A 20,254-nucleotide genomic window follows, 5' to 3' on the forward strand; every position below is an offset into this window, starting at 1 on the left:
CTTCAGGAAGTACTTAATCTCTCTTTCCCTTAGCTCCATCCTTTGTAAGGGGGGATAACAATACAACTTGGGGGGATTCAATGAGGCACATAATAGGAGCGCAACAAAATCAGTTCTCTTCTATCTTATGTATGCATATAAATGCATCTGGAAGGTTATGCACAGAATAGTTTATACTGGTGTCCTTCAGGGAACATATGAAGGAGAACTTTTCTTTGATATAAACTTGTACCATTTTACAAGCATATATTGTTTGTGTAATTTAAACACACTTTTAACAAGAATATTCTTGGGTATGGTAAAGAAAAGGAAAGAAGCAGGGGGAAGGGAGGTGGACAAAGAAAAGAAGAGAAATGGTTTGCCTGAGGCAAAAGCGGAAGGCTGGATCAGAGTCCTCACTGGTTGAGAACTTCTGGCTGTAGCTTTAGTGCCCTGGTGCAGAGTTCCCCTTGCCTTGCTGGGGAAACCTTCTGCCATATATATGTCAGCCCTATGTAGATTTCCTTCATGTTTCCTCCAGTGTTCCAGGTTGGGGTGGGTGTAGGGGAAGCCCAGGGTCTACTAGACAAAGTTATCGTGAGCTGGAGGGATGAGTGCGGGGTTTCTGATCTCATTCACGGTGGAAGGGCTGCCAGTCTCCAGAAATACTTTAGGAAACAGGAGGCAGCTCTCCCAGGTACCAGGGGAGGAGGGGTAACATCAGGACAAGCCCGGGAATGCTTCCTGGGACCTGAGAAGGCCCCCCAAGAAGTCCAGCCCACTTTGCCTGGGAGGAATAAAGGAGGGCTCTGCTTGTTACTGAAGACTCTTCAAAGCTGTCTCAATTTCCCCATTTCTCCAATGTCTCATGAGACACAGACTGCAGCAAGCAAAGGTCTGTTTTATTAGCTTCTATGCAAGAGTCCCCACGGGGCTATTTACCTTTTCCGCATAACCTAAAACTTCAGTACTATGCACGGTCAAAAAAAGAAAAAAACGTATCCTTTTTTGGCAAGAGTTATAGTATCAGCATACCAAGAGGAATGCTGCCTACTCCTTCTGTGTAGCCAAGACATTCATTTAGCCACTCTACACTTCTGACTTTTTCAAAGGGGGAGAATCCTCTTGTTCCTAATTGTCCTCACATCACTTCTGATGAGTAAAAACCTATCAGCTCACAAAGCTTCATTTCTAGAGAATCGTCTACTCTATAGAGCATGTTCTATGAAAATTTATTTTCAAATTGCGAACTCTTATATTGCTTCTATGAGTCTTCTGGGCCCTACCCAGACAAACATAGCTATTCCTGCTGGAAACTATGAAAATGTAATATTTTCCCCACCTTATTAATACCTCTGCTAATAAAGGTCCTGCCAACCAAGCATGTTCTTCTGAACAGTTCCCCTCACTGTATTTGCAATCCCACACTTACCCCAAGGAACTGGATCTGCTATAAAGGAAGATGTCAGAAAGGACCCCCAAGAAAGTGGCTTACCTTTCTCGTGGCTGCTTGATGGTGGGGGTGGGGAAGTGACCGGTTTAGACTTGTCATAGTTGTTAAAGCTCTGGCTCCGTCGGTTGTTAGCAGTGGCTGACCCTCCGCGTGTCTTGGCCTCGCTGCCTGCAGCGGATACCCTCGCGGTAGGACCTGGAAGTCTAAAATGCAAAAGCAACGGAGTCATCGCTTCAGTCTCAGGAAAACAGCAGCATCTCAGAAGAAGGAACTGCAGCCACGCAAGAGGTGAGAGAAACCATTCAAGACATCGGATCTGTGGTGGCTTGCTAGTCCAAGGACTCAGTGAGACCACCACAAACATCTAGGCTATAATGACCTCAGTCCAAAGGTAAAGTATGGGCTGTTTTCCTTTGAGCACAGAAAGAGAAATATACGACTATGTTTGCTGATTAGAAATACAAAGCTCAGGAGTTCCCTGGTGGCCCAGTGGTTAGGATTCTGGGCTTTCAATGCCATGCTCCCTAGTTCAATCCCTAGTCAGGGAACTAAGATGCCACAAGCCACACAGGATGACCAATAATAATAATAAAGCAAAGCTCATCTTCGTTTTTCTCCTGGATGAGTAATTTTAATTTTCAATAGGACCAAACCATGTCATCTCAAATTCTATCAAGAGTGGAACATAAAGCCCGGTTAAGACACTAAACTGTTTACTTTATGTGTGCATTTCTTCTGAAAGATATTGAAAATGGTTTTTTTGGTCATAATCTAGGGATGTAAGTATCAAGAAAAAGACTTAACTTACGATGGACATAAAAGGAACTGCTACCTCAGAACCTAACACATCTGCGATGAAAACTTATGGCCTGGATGGAAACATTTGTTCAGACATACATTTTCCTTCAACCACCTGACAACCTGTCTCCGTAGACATTACTCTGAGATTGAAGCCCAGCTTCTCTTAAGTAGATAGATAAAATCATATATTCCTTCTGTAAAATGAGCAGGAATCTGTTAGCCTAAAGACAAACACACACTTTCCCTTTAAATAAAACACTTCATTTTTGGGGTGGTTTGGGGAATAAAATCAGTAAACTAATCTTTAGTAATGTGTCTAAAGATATTACGGCCCATTCCCCAGAGAGTTACGGCTAAGACTCCCCAGATCAGAATTTTTGTTCAGGGACCACTGGGCAGACTGATTCCAATCATTAAAGTTGAAAGATGAATAAATGATGAAATATTTAGTCATATCTTTCAGCTAAAACCCACTTAGCAGTGTTTAAAAGCCCCTGGAACCTCAGTTGACCAGCATTAGATTTAGTGATAAGTCTGAATTTTCATCTCATAAAGCTTTCAGCCTTCTCTTTCCACACAAATCTGTAAGCACCAAAGAAGTCTGCAGTCTGGAAGCATTTTAGATAGAAGCAGGCAAACACTTTAAACTTTTTTCTTGTTGGCTAAGCAAGAAAGATGGTTGTAGAGTAAGCAGAGAACATGAGCTGGTGTGAGAGGACTGTAAAATTCATACAGTCAAGAAAAAGCTGGCCCAGTTCCTTAACTGGGAGCTAGGAGAGAAGGAAGGGGGTGAGTTTTCCCCCAAAAAAGTGGCGGAGAGAAGACCTCACTTCTCACTACAGTAGGGGGATTTACCTCTCTGTTAAGTTTCCCCATCTCATTTGGAGAAGATAGTCACCCCGTGAAGACAGGCACAGAGTGGGATGCAGAACCAGCAATGTCAGTACCTGTGTTTGGGGACTAGAAGTGCCAGCTTAACCAATCAGAAGAGGCCCAGCAAAGGGATCTTGGTACCTCGAGGTTCTGATTCCAGTGCAAACAACATCCTGTAAAGCCTCCAAGATGGACAGTGTTATCTGAGGACTCACAGCCAGAGGTGGAGCTGCTGCAGGTGCTGATGTGGGGCTCCTCCAGGCTGGACTCTGCACGAGTTTTTTGCCCACAGATAGGCCTGGAAAAGGATGATGGACTTGTTCCAAGATGATGTCATAGTAACAGTTTTAAGTGGTGCAGGCTAACACAGGCCACAGCCGTTTATCCAGTGTGGAATTGGCAAAGAAAAGGGAAGCAAAAAGCATCGAGGAGGGAAAAGAGTTGCCAGAGAGGCCTCCCTGCTCTAACCTGGGACTGGACCACAGATTTTTCAGGGCAGCACAGAGCCTTTACAGAGGCAAGAAATCAGGAATGGATGGCATGGCCACATCTTTGAATGAGGTGGGCAACCCGGTCCTCTGTGAAGCAGTGTGATATAGTGGATAAAATGAGCTTTTTCCTTTCAAATACAGACATAATATGGGGCCAGTGTTATAATCTGAGACTCATATTCTGTGTTTGTCACTTTGGAATAATAGTAAAGTATCCCATGGGATAACTGTAAACTTGAAATGGGACTTAATGTCCAGCCTGCTGTTTAAGTACTCATTGCAGGTTGGTTCCCCTCCTCCTCCTCTCTGCTAAGCGTAGATTCCTAAAGGAACTGGACACGGTCATAAAGAAAACATGCAATGGTATAAAAAAAGAATCGCACAAATAAAGAAGGAAATAGATTTAAGTTAAAGAAGCAGAAGAGACCTGGACAAAAATCCACACACAAGAGTTGGAGATCAACATTTCCAAAGGGGCATGGCAGGCTTTGGCAAACAGGATTCATCATTTCCCTAAGGAACAATGGAGAAGAACAACTCCTTCATCCAAGTATTTGTGACAAAGACTTACACCTGGGGTACCTCTGAGCCATCTGTGAGCTCCACTCCCCAGACTGAGACATCCTCAGTCCTGGATTAACTGAGACAGCTCTGGTTTCCCAGGTGCGGTCACCATCATCTCCTCCTTGAGTCAGAACCCAGAGGTGCTACACAGATGGACCCATCCTTTAAACGGCTGCAGGTTGTGCCAAGTTTTCTGAGACCTGGAAGAGGAGGTCTGGAAGGCCTCAAGGGCAGCTGACATGGCAAATAAAGATGGGTAGCACATACTGAGCCATCAAAAGCCACCATAAACCTCAAGCCAACTCACATCACTCTCTACCTCACCACCATCACACCCTAGTAAGAACAGCACCCTTAACTTGACCAAATGGGAAAACTGGATGGAGACCAAGTAACTCCTTCTGAGTGTCAGAAGGAATCCTTGTGAACACTGTACTTTAAAACTTGGGTTCTGTTGTGAATGGAGTGGGACAGCTGCTTGCCCCAAAGCAAGCCCCTCCATTCCTCTGAAACTTTCAGCAGAGTCTGCCCCACAAACTAAGGCCACAAGTGAATGTGTAGCGGGTAGGAAGTAAGGAAAAGAGCTTCAATTGGATCCACCCAGGAGGGAACCGAAACATCCCTTGGGATGAGTCAATCCACAAACTCAATTCATTCAGACTGAATTGAAAGCGCAGGATTTCAAAGCCAAAGGTGTCCATAAGAACCAAAGATACCTGAGCCATCTGCATGAGGACACTGGACTTCACAAACTGAAGAAGGGATATGCTTTGTCTGAGTTCCTGAGTCCTTCCTTACCCCAATTCGTATGCTGAAATTGTAACGCCCGATGTGATGGTATTAGGGAGTTGATGAGGTCATTAAGCAGAGCCTCATGAATGAGATTAACGCCCTTATAAACGAGGACCCAGAGCGCTAGCTCGCCTCTTCCACCATGCGAGGACAGAGCAAGAAGTCGGCAGCCCACAACCTGGACGAGGGAGCCTTTACCAGAATCCAACCAGGCTGGCACCTTGACCTTGGGCTTCCGGTCGCCAGAACTGTCAGCCATAAATTTCTGCTGCTTATAAGTCACCCAATCTGTGGTGCTTTATTATGGCAGCCCCAAAAGACCACCACAGGGTTCGAGCTTGGTCTTATTTAGATCTTAAGGGCTGATGGACTCTAGCTAAACTACATATGTGTTGATAAAAGAATATGAAAGGTGAGAAGTAATTCTGGGAAGGAAATAATGACCTTGGAAGTTGGTGGATGGTCAGGGAAGGTTCCAAATAAAAGCGACCCAGAGAAAGAATCGGTGTCTGGAATGTGAGTAGGGGGCAAGAAGATAAGGGGCAGAGGGCTTATGAAGAGGGAAGCTTACAGAAAAGCACGGAGGAAAGAAAGGGCTGGTGTGTGCTGGGTTTTGGGGGGGCAGTGCGGGAGGAAACGAGGCTAGAAAAGCAGGTGCGGCCAGCCTCAGCATCACACTATGAATACTGGACTTGGTCCGGTCCTCCAGCAAGGCAACAGTCATCCTGGGGGCTGAGAGTAGAGCTAGAGCTGAAAAGCAGAGTAGCTTCCAGTCTCCAATGATACAGGCTCCCAGCCAACCTTTTGAAGCTGATTCTTGTCAACATCCTTGCGCATCAGGACCACTTCTCTCCTGGCCTGGGAGCAGCTGCTATCTGTCCATTTAGCATCCTTCCAAAGCAGAGCTTCACTTTCACTTTTCACTTTGCTGCACTGGAGAAGGAAATGGCAACCCACTCCAGTGTTCTTGCCTGGAGAATCCCAGGGACAGGGAGCCTGGTGGGCTGCCCTCTATGGGGTTGCACAGAGTCGTACAGGACTGAAGTGACTTAGCAGCAGTAGCAGTAGCAGCAAAGCAGAGCTGGGTCTTGCTCATGGGGAACAGCAGCAGGTACCAGAACAGATGCTGCCCCGCAGTGCCCGACTCATCAGAACAAGCAGAGAGACTGCAGCAAGTCAACCTCAAATCATCCACACCCTGCCTCATCCAGAGTGCCGGAAGGTTCCAACAGCTCCATTGCGAGAGGGACTCTGCTTCCTGTGACCATTCCGAGTCTAGACAACAGTTACGAAATGAGAAGACACAGATGGGTTCTCTGAAACACGCATGTTGCTTTTTGAAAAAATGATGTTTAAGGGAAGAGGCGTTAACAAAGAAGCAGAAGGAAAACCCTGCTGCTCTGGGAGCCCGTGGTCAATGTCTCCAACACGTATGTGCAGAGCCAAGTGGGCAGGGCGGTAAGGCTGTCATTCCTGGCACATAACCTGTGTGTGTGTTCTGGCTCCACTTGCTGTACTTGCTAATGAGAAGAAGAAAGTGGTTCTCCCACAAACCACTTCAAAGGCCAGGAGCAGATGTCCCACCCCCCATCCTGGAAAGATGGCAGCTTGTGTGCACGTGCTAAAGACCTCAGACGGCAGAGGTCATAATCGGAGATGCTTTTTGCTAGACAAGATGATTAAATGCCAAGTCTCTCAATTCCACAGCATCTGCTTTTCAGCAGCTGGGTGGAGAGGACTGAACTATTAGCCACATTGATTCCTCTCCACCAGATGGTCATGTAGAGATCAGCCCTGTGGGACACCCCAGAGCTGGACCAGATCAGCTGAAATCATCAACAGTAGCCTATCTGCTAGTTACGGTGGACTGATACATGCCAGGCAGCAAAGGCCTGGCAATGGCTTTATTTAATCCACACAGCACTGTGAGTGAGGCAGAACTACTTTTTACCAACAAGGAAACACCAACTCATGGAGATTAACTAATCGGCCCAGGTAACATAGTAAGCGGTGAGCACAGGGTTTGCTAGGATTGACTGCAAAGCTGCACTCTTAGTCACCAGGCTTCAATGCCTCCCACAGGTAGAACAGGCCTAAATACCTGAGGCTTACCAGGGATACCAAGATCTCTTATCAACACAACACAGTGATCAGAGGTGGAAATTCATGGAAATTCTTCATCCCTGTACCAGTTCCCTCCATCAGTTCCTTCCCTGTAGACTCAAGGTGAGGTTTCCCTCCCAGATCAACACCCCTGGTGCCTGTCTCGGTGTCTGGCTCAGGCCGGTATTTGCACCCGAAAAGAGACTTATTTCCAGAGACTTCATCAGTATTTGCACCTGAAAAGAGGCTTATTTCTAGAGCTCTGGAAGAGGTGTCCAACTCAGCCAGAAGGGTAGGCAGGGCTGTTTCTTTTGGCAACCGAACTTTACTGCAACTCCCCGGTGGTGCCTGATCAGCTAAAATCTTTATTAAGATTTTGCTCAAGGCTAGTGGTGGGAAAGTGGGGGTGAGGAGAAGGCAAGGAGGAGTGTCAGGCAAATAATAGAAGAAGATGTCTTTGGTCAAGCAGGAGACGACAAGAGTGAACATCGACATTTTAGGAATCAGTGAACTAAAATGGGCTGGAATGGGTGAATTTAATTCAGATGATCATTATATATCACCCACTCAATGGACATGAGTTTGAGCAAACTCCAGGAGCTAGTGAAAGACAGGGAAGCCTGGTGTGCTGCAGTCCATGGGGTCGCAAAGTGTCAGACACGACTGAGTGACTGAACAACAACAACAATCCCTTTATCAGGCTCATCAGAAACAAAATGCATCCAAAAGGAAATCTAGGTGATGGGCTGGGCTTGCCTAGTGGCTCAGAGGTAAAGAATTGCCTGCAATACAGGAGCTGCAGGAGAGGGTTTGATTCCTGGGTTCGGAAGATCCCCTGGAGGAGGAAATGACGATCTACTCCAGTATTCTTGCCTGAGAAATCCCATGGACAGAGGAGCCTGGCGGGCTGCAGTCCATAGCACCAGGACTCTGATAGAAAGCCAGAACTTGGCTTTGGGTCAGTTTGGAAGTCCTGTGCCCAGCACGCCTCCAGGGCAGGGCAGACAAGCCCATTATTCAGTTCTTCCTCTCTTCCCACCCCTCCCTGCAACTCCACCTCCTTCCATCATCTGGGACTGATAAGACATCATTCAGGGGATGCGCATGTGCTTTCAATTAGATTATTTCCCAACTAGCTCCTGTCTTCTCTCTCTTTCAGAACTAAGCACATCGTGGGAACAAACACCAGATTTCAGGTTTCCTCCACGATCCCCACCCCCTTCCTTTCCTGCGTATGGACTTTGCATGATACACACACACACACACACACACACAATGGGATCCCAGTTCACTGTGTGTGGGGGGGCAGTGGGCATCTATCTGGCTCGGGCCTCATGCAGTTAGGGAAAGCAGTCGCTCTGTGGCACAGTGCTAAGGACTGCATGTCTGTGTTCCCTTCTCCCCAAATACAGACATTGTCATGCCAGTGTGATGGATGTGGAGAGGGGTCTTGGGGAGGTGATGAGGTCATGAAGCTTACAGGGGAATAGCAGTTAGCCAAGATGGCGATAGTCAGGCTCTCTTGCCCCACATCCTATAAACAATGACTTGGCCTGGTTATGAAACGGCTACGGTCATTTATGGCAATGCGCACAAGTATCATGACGTACTAACTTGGCCACGTGCCACCTTTGTTCACGTGTACCTATATAAACACCACCTGAAGCAGCCCGTGCGTCTGCTGCAACGGCCACAGCAGAATAAAGCATGTCTGAAGTTCCTATGGCTCCTCTCATTTTCTTTCAGCTTCCCCACTCACGCCTTGCCTACCCTACGTTTGGCAATCAGCAAGACAAAGGTGGAGCTGCCTCAGAAGAGACAGGAGAGCTTGCTTCTCTCTGCTCTCTGCCATGTGAGGACACAGAAAGAACACAACCTGTTCTTTCTGGAAAGCAGGAGGTGGGCTCTCACCAACCCGACGGGGTAGACACCCTGATCCTGGATTTCCCAGCCTCCAGAGCTGTGAGCAATAAACCTGTGTTGAATCACCAAGTCTACAGTGATGCGCCATAACAGCATGAGCAGACTAAGACACACGGCTATGAGAGGCAGTGATGACGGCAGGTCTCCCAGTACCAAGTCTGCCTAACAGGCTGACTTGTTCTACAGAAAAGCAGCTGCCCTGTGGCTTCTCCCCACAGCCAGGTGGATCCTGAGTTGGGCCTCCCCACGTGTAAGCTTGTTAGAAAAGTTAACTATTAGAAAAGGCACTCAGCCAGAGCCTAAGAGAGTGGGGGGCGGGGCGGGGGCAAGCAGACCTTCTGTAGCCATGGGTTACACGAATATGGAGAGAAGCACAGTCTGGGCATCCCTTTAGCTTGAAGTCAGATTCAATGAAAAGAAATACTAGCTGAAAATAATGAGGACGAGACTCTATTTCTGTCAGGATGCTACAAAGACATCATGAGGCAAAAGGCCAGGAGGAATGGTTGAAATGTAAGATTTTAAAAACCAGCATCAACAACCCCTGGTGTGCTCTGCTAAGTCGCGTACCAGAATTCACGGAGGAGGGGGTGGAGGGGAGAGCTGCCCCGAAGTGGTTACACTGAGGTCTGGGGTAAGACTACCTGGGCTCAAGTCCTGCTTTTTCTGCTTTATGTGTGACTTTGATAACTTACCGAACTTCCTACATTTTCGTTTCCTCATCTGTAAAACGGGGATAATAACATGACCTACCGCAAGAAGACTGACTTGAAGATTAAGATAATGCATCCATACCGGGCCTAATACACATTCAATAAATGTTAGCTGTTGATACCTTTAACACACAGTAGGTACAAGGATATAACTGGTGTTTCCCGTATCCTGGCACGGGTCCTCACAGGATGCGGTAGACGCCAAGCTGAGTCAAGAGAATTAATCAGTGAGCAGGCCTAGTTTTTATTTTCAGGAAACTGAGGTGATCCATCCATGTACACAAGAACATCCAGAAATAAAAATGAGACATAGTTGCCTTGTTGCTTCGTCTCCTCTGAACAATTAGATTCATGCTTCAGGTCTTAAACACTCAGGAGAAAACCAACCCCACGTTAGCCATTTTACGACAGCACCAATAACAAAAAGCATCACACACATAAAACAAGATGCAGGTGAGGTGGGATCAGGGCCAGGATAGAGCAGGGAGTCAAACTCATCATAAAGTTACTATAGAAAGCCATCTAAAAACTCACCTCTCTAAATCAGAATGGACTTTGATGTCCAAGCAATCAAAGACAAAAAGACTCAATGAGATGCAGAAACATTAAGTACAACTAAATCTCACACACACACACACACACACACACACCCCTTCAGCCCCAGGCCACTCTCAAGTCTCTAACACTCAGCACTTGGTCATCAGCCAAAGCATGTTTGGTTTTCCCAAACCGCAAACATGTCAGGGAGCGGAGGACCAAAAGGAAGTGCAGCCAGGACAAAGGGGATGAGGGGCCGGGTTGAAACCATGCTTTGCGGGACATGGACAAGGTCTAACCTAGAGATCTTTTTCTGACCCAGAGTGAAGCGGATGATTTTGCTTTGTGATGAGTCCTTGGAAGATGCACTGCATGACAGGAAAGAAAAAAGTGGAAGAGATGCGTGAGAGGAGAGAAGATGCGTTAGACAAATTATCAACAGGAGTCCCGAGACACAGCAAAAAAGCCTCCGGGTTTCCCTCTGCCCGATTTTTCTACAACATGCAGCCTTCTTCTTAGGTCTAATTTGATAAAATTCCAATGTAAGGAAATTGCTGTTCAAGATTATCTAAGAACTTTTGTGGTTTTCTTTTTCTTAACTCCAAATCTCTTTTCTGCCATCAGTCACTACACAGTCTTCTACAATGAGACCCTAAAGCCAGGGGTCTCTGACAAGTAAACTTTGTACCTTTCTAAAGTATTCAGATGTTTCTACTCCACATGCTTATTCTACTGGAGTGCTCTTTGGAGGAATGTCCTGAATATCCCACTAAGCTGACCCTAAATAAGGGTGGTATGTGTGCTCAGTCATGTCTGACTCTTTGTGACCCCATGGACTGTAGCCCACCAACCCCCTGTCCATGATTTTCCAGGCAAGAATAGTGGAGTGGGTTGCCATTTCCTTCTCCAGGGAAGCTTCCTGACCCAGGGATCAAACCCACATCTCTTGTGTCTTTGCATTGGCAGGCAGATTCTTTACCAGCTGAGCCACCCGCAAAGCCCAAATAAGGGTGGAGATGTTTTCAAGTTTTGCTGGTCTTGGGAATGTTTGCTCTCCATGGTATCAGCAATGACCATTTCAAATCTTCTGAACTTGCTATGTTCTGGGCTTTGAACCATAAACTTATGAATATAAAGAATCATGGATGGACTTAATAAGTGGCTCAACTTATTTACTGCCTTATGAAAGAGAGAAATATTTATCTTTCTTGTGTCCATACCACCTATAACATGTTCATAACAGGATCTGAGGTGAGAAATACAATGTTGGTGTCACAAAACCTAGGATGTGAAGGAAGACAGAAGAGAATGAATTTTTAAAAAAGCAATTCTTTTTGTATTTTTTTTCTAAAAAGCTAAATATTGATACGATGTACAGGAGACACAGATAGAGAGGAACTTCACGAGGTAAAAGATGGATTGACTTCTCAGCCATCATGTAAATTAATGAGAAAAGCTGATGAGAAGAAAAGTGAGTCTCCATTTAGTTACCATGGAGGAACTACTTTCTCCTTCATGCCAGTATCTCAATTTTCCTTGCTCAGCTTCCACAACTCTTTTTTTTTTTTTTTTAATTAATAAACATTATGGAAAAGTTGTCAAGTTTTAGTATTTGCTCTCTTGAGAGGGATGATGTTTAGGCATGTTTGTGCCTGGTGGAGCTCTAAGGAAGGATCAACACAAACCTGGTATTTGGGGGTTGTATCAACATTTGACATTAATGATCAAGGGTCTGAACCATTACCCTTGGGATCTGGGCTATCAGAATTCGGGGATAGAAATACAATGGAACTAAGCCAGAGAAGTGACTTTATTGTTTTTAAATTTACAGCCAGTGCATGAGTATGGAGTATCACATCTCTAGACTTTGAGAACAAGATTATCCTCCGGAAGGAAAACTAGAAAGCATCAGTATGTCACGGATAAAACCAGTCATCTGCTAAGGTAACCCAATACGGGCCAAATAAAGGGTGAAGGAGGCCAAGTAAAGGGTGAAGGAGGACACAGAACGATTCCAGGGCCCGACTTGTCTCATCACCACATTGCAGGGTCGGGGGGAACGATGGCAGGAACCACTCTGAAAAAAATGGACATTAAAACCTGGCTTAAGTGAGTGTGGCTGCTCTTTAGGCAAAGCATCTATTTTTCACTTTTGCAATTTTTTGACCACACTACACGGCATGCAGGATCCTTTTTCCCTGGCTAGGGATGGAACCCGTGCGCCCTGCAGTGGAAATGGAAATCTCAACCATTGCACGGCCAGGGAAGTCCCCCTAGGTAAAGCATTTATGAACAAGAGGATGCTTTTTCTTACTGGGAGATGGGTATCCTGACTGAGACATCTGGTTCTTTTGAGAGGACAAAAGCTTACTATGGTGAAGGATGCCTCGGGCTATCAAAGCTCAATGACACAAGCCCAGTGTTTTTCAACACGTGTTCCTTGGAACCATATGCAATGAGACCCTCTTATCAGAAGAGTTCCATGGCTCAGTTTGAGAATGCTTTCTACATCTTCTTCTGAAGATTCCCAGGGTACACATGTCCTTCCCCCTACTCCCCCCAGGTTCCTTATCTCAGTAAATGCCACCATTTGCCTAACCACTCAAGCTGGAAATCAAGGACTTATCTGTGATTCCTCCCTCCCTCACTCCAGTCAATCTACCTGTAGTCCTGTTGGCTCATCCTCTAAATAGCCTGAACTGGTCTACCTCCATACTTGCTCTTCCACCTTGATCTAAGCCGCTGTCACCTAGAGCAGGGATTCCCCCGCCTCTGAGAGCTAATGCCTGATGATCCGAGGTGGAGCTGATGTAACAGTAATAGAGATAAAGTGTACGAAAAATGCAGTGTGCTTCAATCATCCTGAAACCACCACCACCCTGCCCTGGTCCATGGAAAAATTGTCATCCACGAAACTGGTCCCTGGTGCCAAGAAGGTTGGAGACTGCTGACCTAGAAGATCACAAAGCCTCTTAAGCTGGGGTCATTCCTTCTATTCTTGACCCTTCCACAGTCTTATTCTCTAGAGAGAAACAAAAGTGATTAAAAAAAAAAAAACAACCTGTAAATTAAGTCTCCTTCCTGGTCAAGACTGTCCAATGGCTTAGTTACCTTTAGAATGAAATACCAACTCTTCAGCCTGTATAGCTGTCACTATGACCTTGCTTCAGGGCTATGGGACTACACAGCTCCAGGGGTGACTGGTCACACTGTCTTTCATGTCAATGGTGGCAGCTCTCTTTGCTTATAAGGCTGCCTTTCACTTCACACTCCCCTTCGCCCACGGAGCTCCAGCCACACTAGCCTTCTCTCGGCTCCTCCAACCTGCCCAGCTTACTCCTACCACAGGGCCTTTGCACCAGCTGCTCCCCTCTCCCTGATCTATGCCACACCTGCATGGCTAGCCCCCATCACTCCTATTTCTACTTTGGTGTCAGCTCCTCAGAGAAACCTATCAACCCAACTTAAATTATGAACCCAATCCCTCTGAATCCCATTATCTTATTGTACTACCACTTCTGATATTTCTCTTCCCACTTTTGCCTGCCTCCTCCAGTAGGATGTAGGGAACAGGCACCAATTTCCCCCCCATAGAACCCTTCCCCTGCAAGTTGCTCTCCAGGGAATATGCACTCTGCAGCATGCAGTGTGGGATATGATGCCCAGATCATGTGATCATCCTGACCCCACTAGGGATCACAGAATGGCTTCATCCAGGGGGCCCTTCAGGGCAGAGGTGTGGAGGCTGGCTGCCTGGCTGTCCAGGGCTCATTGCTAGTCCAGGCATCCCTACTGGCCCACAAATTTTCACAATGAAATTGGATATAATTAGATAATTAATTAGGGGTTCTGATTTACATCACATCTGTCACTGCTGGTTTTAACACAATCACAATTGGGAAGCAGCACTTCTCCCGGGGAAATACAGCTGTGACCATTAACCATCTCGAGGGCAGCTGCTTTGTTTCAACCACTTTGTGCTTCGCCCAACTACAAATGGCTACCAAGGGTATGACGGTGTGTGAGAAAACCTATGATTATTAGTGCTGGTACTGGAAGGAAAAAGCCATCACTCTGTAGCACATAGTCAATGAAATCAACCAGTCAGTTTGAGTGGTGGCATTTAGGCTTGATAGCTAAAGTTTTATAGCTTAAAAAAAAAAGCTTTCTCCAAAACTTTGCTATGAGTCAAAAACTTTCTAGTTCCTAATCCCCTCCTCTATATTTTCCCCCTCATTAAATGTTTTATGAGGTGATTTTTTGCGGTGTTGTTTAGGAATGCAGCTATTAGCATGTGAACCCAGTAGACGGTAACTGTTCTGTCGTTCTGCTGGTATACCATTGTTGCAAGATGCTCTGGAAACACCAACAAAAACTCGGTCCTGATCCAAACAGCAGACGGCCATAGCAGACACTGCTCCTCCATCTCCAAGGTCAACAAAACCCAGGCACACTGACTGGGAACAGCTCCCCCTCAGGAGATACTGGCCCACTCAGAGGAGTGGGCAGCCTCTCGTCCTGCTAAAAAACACTTGCTATCTTTCTTCTGGGTTCTCGGGATTTCTCTTCTGGCAAAACAGAGGTATCTGCTGGAGAACTTCTGCCTCCACTAAGCGAAACTGCTTTGTATGTATAACACTGAACACCCAGCCTGTAGGCTGACACGCAGAAGAAGTTTGAAGTCTATTTTAGGGGCTGTTTATTGCCTATGAGCATGTGTGTGTTAACAGGCTAGAGTTTAAGGCAGGAGCGCCTGGCGACTCTGATCTCTAATAGCCCCCATCTCCACCAGGCACATCCATTTCAAGGTCATGCTGATTCCCCACAAACTACTGGTAGTTCTCAGACCTACAGAAGCACAAATGCGAACCACATGGGGCGCAGGCTAGAAGGGGGTCAGTGTGAAGAAGACCCTGAGAAAAGCCGAATTATCAGTTGATGAGGAGCACCCACCTGGACTGCATCTCGGCTTGTGCTTTTGACGGCTGATGTGGCGCTGGTTGGTGAGGCTGGCACGGGGCTTGGGGGGTGGCTGGCACCTGCTGCTGAGGAGGGCCAGCCTGGCACTGGGAGGGGGCCCCTGCCACCTGGGACCCGGGGGGCGGCAGTGGCGAGGGGAGGTGCGGCTTCTGGGGCGGCGGTGGCTGCTGCTGCTGCTGCTGCTTGTACCGGGAGAGGCTGAAGAAGAGGCCTAGGATGGCCTTGAGATTTCCATTCCTGATCTCTGCAAGACAATGGGGAGATTCTGGTTAGAGGAAGAAGCCCTTCTGGGGAGCCCTGTCTCACACCCTTTTAGGAGGCAGTATCAGCCCCCGCATGAGTTTTAATTCCTCTAGGATAGGACAGATTTCCTGAACACTTAATTGGTATCACAGTCAATTAAAATCTGGCCTAAACCACAGAGAAATTAGCTGATTTCTCCCCACTGGGATTAGAGTGGGTACCCGAGGCAAGTTGCAACTGGGATGTCTGGCGAGCGCGAGGAGGAAGTTCTCAGTAAGGACACAACCGAAAAAGACAGAGTCCCGAGCAAGACTGTGCTTGTCCAGAATGCAGAGGAAGGGCTTGAGGGATGGAGGCACCAGGGGAAACTCACTGGTGTCTACACAGCACCGCCAAATCCCAGTTCCATGCTTCAAGCCACCCAGAGCGTGCCAAGTAGCTGCCAGCCCACTCCAAAATCCTCACCTAACCTGCCCAATCATACATGGCTGTCTCCTGTCCATCAAATAAACAACTTGAGTTTGGGGTGGGTATGGGGATAAGCCATAGGGCTTGCTTCCGCAAAGAACTCACATTTAAAACATTTTTTCCCCCTACATTAAAAAAAAAAAAAAAAAAGTGTGTGTAGAGTGGGGCTAAGAAAATTTTTCATTCCAGATGGAATTTTTCAGATTTTAAAATGTATTTGCCTCAAGGCATGCATAAAGAGCTTCAGAGAAGGAATGAAATATTTATTTCCAGGCAGGAGCTATGGATGTAATGGTATATCTCCTTGGGCAATCCCTCCTTTTCTACAGTTCTTTTAACACCAGATGCTGATGGCCAGGGTCTAAAGTGACCCTGAGGGTAAAACAATATGGCCACTCAGCATGTGGGACAGAGAAGGGGAACCTGGGGGCTCCCTCTGCTTCATTTCCACCCTTCAGTTCAGTTTAGTCACTCAGTCATGTCCGACTTTTTGCAACCCCATGGACTGCAGCACTCCAGGCTTCCTGTCCATCACCAACTCCCAGAGCTTGCTCATGTCCATCAAGTCAGTGATGCCATCCAACCATCTCGTCCTGTTGTTCCCTTCTCCTCCTGCCCTCAATCTTTCCCAGCATCAGGGTATTTTCCAATGAATCAGTTCTTTTATCAGGTGGCCAAAGTATTGGAGTTTCAGCTCCAGCATCAGTCCTTCCAGTGAATATTCAGGACTGATTTCCTTTAGGATTGACTGGTTTGATCTCCTTGCAGTCCAAGGGACTCTCAAGAGTCTTCTCCAACAACACCACAGTTCAAAAGCATCAATTCTTCAGCATTCAGCTTTCTTTACGGTCCAACTCTCACATCCATACATGACCACTGGAAAAACCATACGGACCTCTGTCAGCAAATTAATGTGTCTGCTTTTCTCTACTTCCACCCTTAGGCTGAATGTTTCTGAATTGGGAAGGGAGTTAAAGGGAATGGGGTTGGAGGAAGGGAAGCCCCCACCCCCGGTGTGGGTAACACACATCTTCAGGTTACCCAAGGCTTGGCAAGAGGATGCTGATAAAGGAACGAAGAGTTTCCTCCAATGGCCAGCTGAAGGGCAGAAGGCATGAATGGGGTTCTTTGAGAAGCAAGGCTTATCCCCTGTTAGCCTGCCAGTGCCCTGGGTGTGATTTGCTGACTAGGTCAGGCTGAATTACTTCCTGTTGGAGAGCTCCTCTTTCCAGGCTCTTGAAGAAAGTGACAATACAGACTACTAGAATCCAGCTTTCACTCTTTGGGAGCTAGCTTGTGCTGACTGTGGGAGAAAACCATCAGGAGCCCGGCTTTGGAAAAGCAAGGCATGAATTTCAGTCTGCTGCTACCACGTTCTAGCTTGAGCAAGTCACTGAATCTCACTGGGTCTCACCTGACAACACTCACAGCTTGCCCTGCTGCCAAGGTGCTTTTGCAGATCAAATCTGAGCAGACACGGGAAGGCACACCGGTAAACATCTTTCACCGGTCCTGGTTCCTGTATGACAACCACAGCTCCAGAATCCTGTGGGAGCTTCCCATAGAGCTCCAGCTACACGCCTTAAAAATAATGGCTTCTGCAGAGAATGGACGTGTGGACACAGTGGGGGAAGGAGAGGATGGGATGAACTGAGAAAGTAGCATTGACTTATAATACACTACCGTGTGTTAACAGACAGCTAGTGGGAGGCTGCTGCATAACACAGGAGCTCAGCTCCGAGCTCTGTGATGACCTAGACGGGTGGGACAAGGGCTGGGGTGGGACGGAGGCTCAAGAGGGAGGGGATATATGTATACTTTTAGCCGATTGACATTGTTGTACACCAGAAACTAACACAGCATTGCAAAGCAATTATCCTCCAATTAAAAATTTAAAAAATAATAAAAAGGCTGACTTATAATCAGCATTAAAAAAATTGTTTATTTTTTTTTTCACTATGTGACATCTTATCATATGGCATTTTTGAGAGTGAGAAGGAGACACTCTTAATTACATTAGGACAACAGGTATAAGCCAGGGCTCACCTGGACAAGTCAAGATGCTTATAAACCACTGTGTGCGATGCAGGGAGCACAGAAAGTTCCCCAACTGTGGGGAAATCCCCCCCTCTCCCATTTCTTTGGGTAAGCTCAGCTTTAACCATTCACCCCTGTTTCCTTCTCCATCCTAAGGAAACCAAAGCAGAACACATCCATGGCCTGCTCTGCCACTGCGTCTAAATGTTTTGACAAGGACACCAATGTCACAGGACGTGAGGTCTGGATGGGATGATTCAGTCTATAGACTGAGGTTTTGCAAGATGCAACCTCTGAGTCTCCATGTTCTTCTTGAAAATGGGCATTTTCCTCGTGGGAAGGTGGAGGGTAAGGTGATGTCCCCCTGGTTAACTCAGCTGGACAATGACAGGGGCCAGGGCCAGAATCAAGGGCTGGCAGGCAGGGCAGGACCTGTTAAGGAACTCGGGAAAACAATTTCCTCTAAAAATAGAATTCCCTGGATGATGAAAATAGAGCTATAATCATGCTAGATGAAATCTATGTAAGATTTCAGTGTCTTTTATAGAGCTATTACTAATTAGCATATACCAATGAAGCTTTTCACATACATGATCTCATTCAGTCACCCAATATGGTATAACTTGGCTTGCTTACATCCCCATCACATGTCATGAATTTAAAAGCACCCAGATAGTGGATAGTGTTTTACTTATTAAGTTAGCTCACAGGCACAGAAATATTCTTTATTCTCCTTCTATAATAGAAGTATTCTTTTATTATGGAATGTGTCAAACATTCCATAATACATTTTTTTAAAAACCACGCAAGAAAAACAAAGGCAGGAGGAACTAACAATTCCACAGCAAAGCCAGAGGGTCAGGAGTTGCTCCTGCAAAAGGTAGGTGTGTCCACGCCGGCTCCCTCACAATCCACCTGCCCAGCCCAGGGCAGATGAATGGAGCCGGCTCTGTCATAGTCTCTCCCTGTGACGTTCAGTCGTTTATTGCTCAGAACTGTTCTACTCTTCCCAAAAACCTCTTTTTATTTGTGAAAAGGCCCAGTGCTCTCATGAATACACTGTTTCTTAGGAGGAAGCATTTTTACTATATGGATCACTGATTTTTAGAGCCACAAAGACCGGGGTTTGCATTTCTCAAGTCCATCATTTGAAGACTTCAAAGTTTTTCCAAGAGTTAACCTCTCTGAGCCTCATTTTCTTCTTTAAATGTGTGCCACACCTTCCCCATAGGGATGCTATGGAGATTAACAGGATTAAATGAGAAAATAAAAGCCTGTCTCTGTACTTCCTTGTTTGGTTCAGAAAAGAAGGTGGTTGTACCTGCCGCCTTTGGAGATTACAGGGCTCTTCACCTACAAGAAGCCTAAGGAGCTGTCCCTCCTTCCTGCACATCCCCTCCAGACAGTCATAGGCCTCAAGAAGAAAGCCAACCATGAACATCTCATTTTAGAGAAAACTCAGTAAGCATCTCTTTTTAAAAAAGAAATCAGCTCTATTGAGGTATAATTTACAACCACAAAATCAAGTGTATAATGATCCTTAGTAAATTTAGTAAATTCTAGTTTTAGATTCTCCATAACCCTGAAAAGTGCTCATCTGTAATCAAGTCCAAAACCCATCCCCTCAGGCAAATTCTAATCTTGTTTTCATTGATTGGCCTATTCTGGGCCAATTTCCTGTAAGTGGAATCATGTGACCTGTAGTCTTTTGCATCTGGCTTCTTCCATGGAAGAATTCAGGAGACCTGGGTTCAATCCCTGGGTCAGGAAGATCCCCTGAAAAGGGAATGGCAACCCACTCCAGTACTCTTGCCTGGAGAATTCCATGGACAGAGGGGCCTGGCGGGCTACAGTCCATAGGGTCAAAAAGAGTTGGCCATGACTAAGCAACTACACTTTTATTCTTCCATGGAGCATGTTTTTAAGGTTCACCTGCATATATTGCTAGGCGTTGTCCTGTTATATGGATAGACCATGTTATCCATTTCAGAACACAGACTCAAGCAGAGTGAATGCTCTGTTTGGAGTTAAGAGACACACAGTTCATGCCATGGGTGGTCTTTAACAGACAGTATCCAAAATAGTTAGAATTGTGTTCTTTTCTTATTTCCAAATGGCATTTGTCTGTGTGCCACAAGGCCTGGTAAGCTGGCTACACAGGCTCTCTAAAAACAAAATCCACCAGCCCACAAAAATGTTCCCCCATGACACTCCCTACTGCTACTGCTACTGCTAAGTCACTTCAGTCATGTCCGACACTGTGCAACCCCATAGATGGCAGCCCACCAGGCTCCCCC

At 46.3% G+C, this 20,254-nt stretch overlaps 1 protein-coding gene across 3 annotated transcripts in view; it reads right to left on the minus strand.

Annotated features, from left to right (window-relative positions):
* Positions 1–314: 314 nt before the first annotated feature.
* LOC105001978 (neuron navigator 2-like) overlaps positions 315–20,254 on the minus strand; it is a 199,028-nt gene continuing 179,088 nt past the window's right edge. Inside the window, exons 5-7 of one of the 3 annotated variants that reach the window (XM_010858416.1) lie at positions 15,183–15,453; positions 10,529–10,597; positions 315–1,635 (exon numbers count right to left, since the gene is read on the minus strand). In XM_010858416.1, the coding sequence (XP_010856718.1) occupies positions 1,338–1,635; positions 10,529–10,597; positions 15,183–15,453 (638 nt within the window). In that variant the 3' untranslated portion in view covers positions 315–1,337. Of the gene's footprint in view, positions 1,636–10,528; positions 10,598–11,785; positions 12,307–15,182; positions 15,454–20,254 lie in introns of those variants that run through there. The other 2 variants (XM_010858417.1, XM_010858418.1) reach the window with 2 other exon arrangements.

Source organism: Bison bison, unplaced genomic scaffold (genome assembly GCF_000754665.1).
Source record: "Bison bison bison isolate TAMUID 2011002044 unplaced genomic scaffold, Bison_UMD1.0 scf7180017864388, whole genome shotgun sequence".
Lineage (NCBI taxonomy): Eukaryota > Metazoa > Chordata > Mammalia > Artiodactyla > Bovidae > Bison > Bison bison.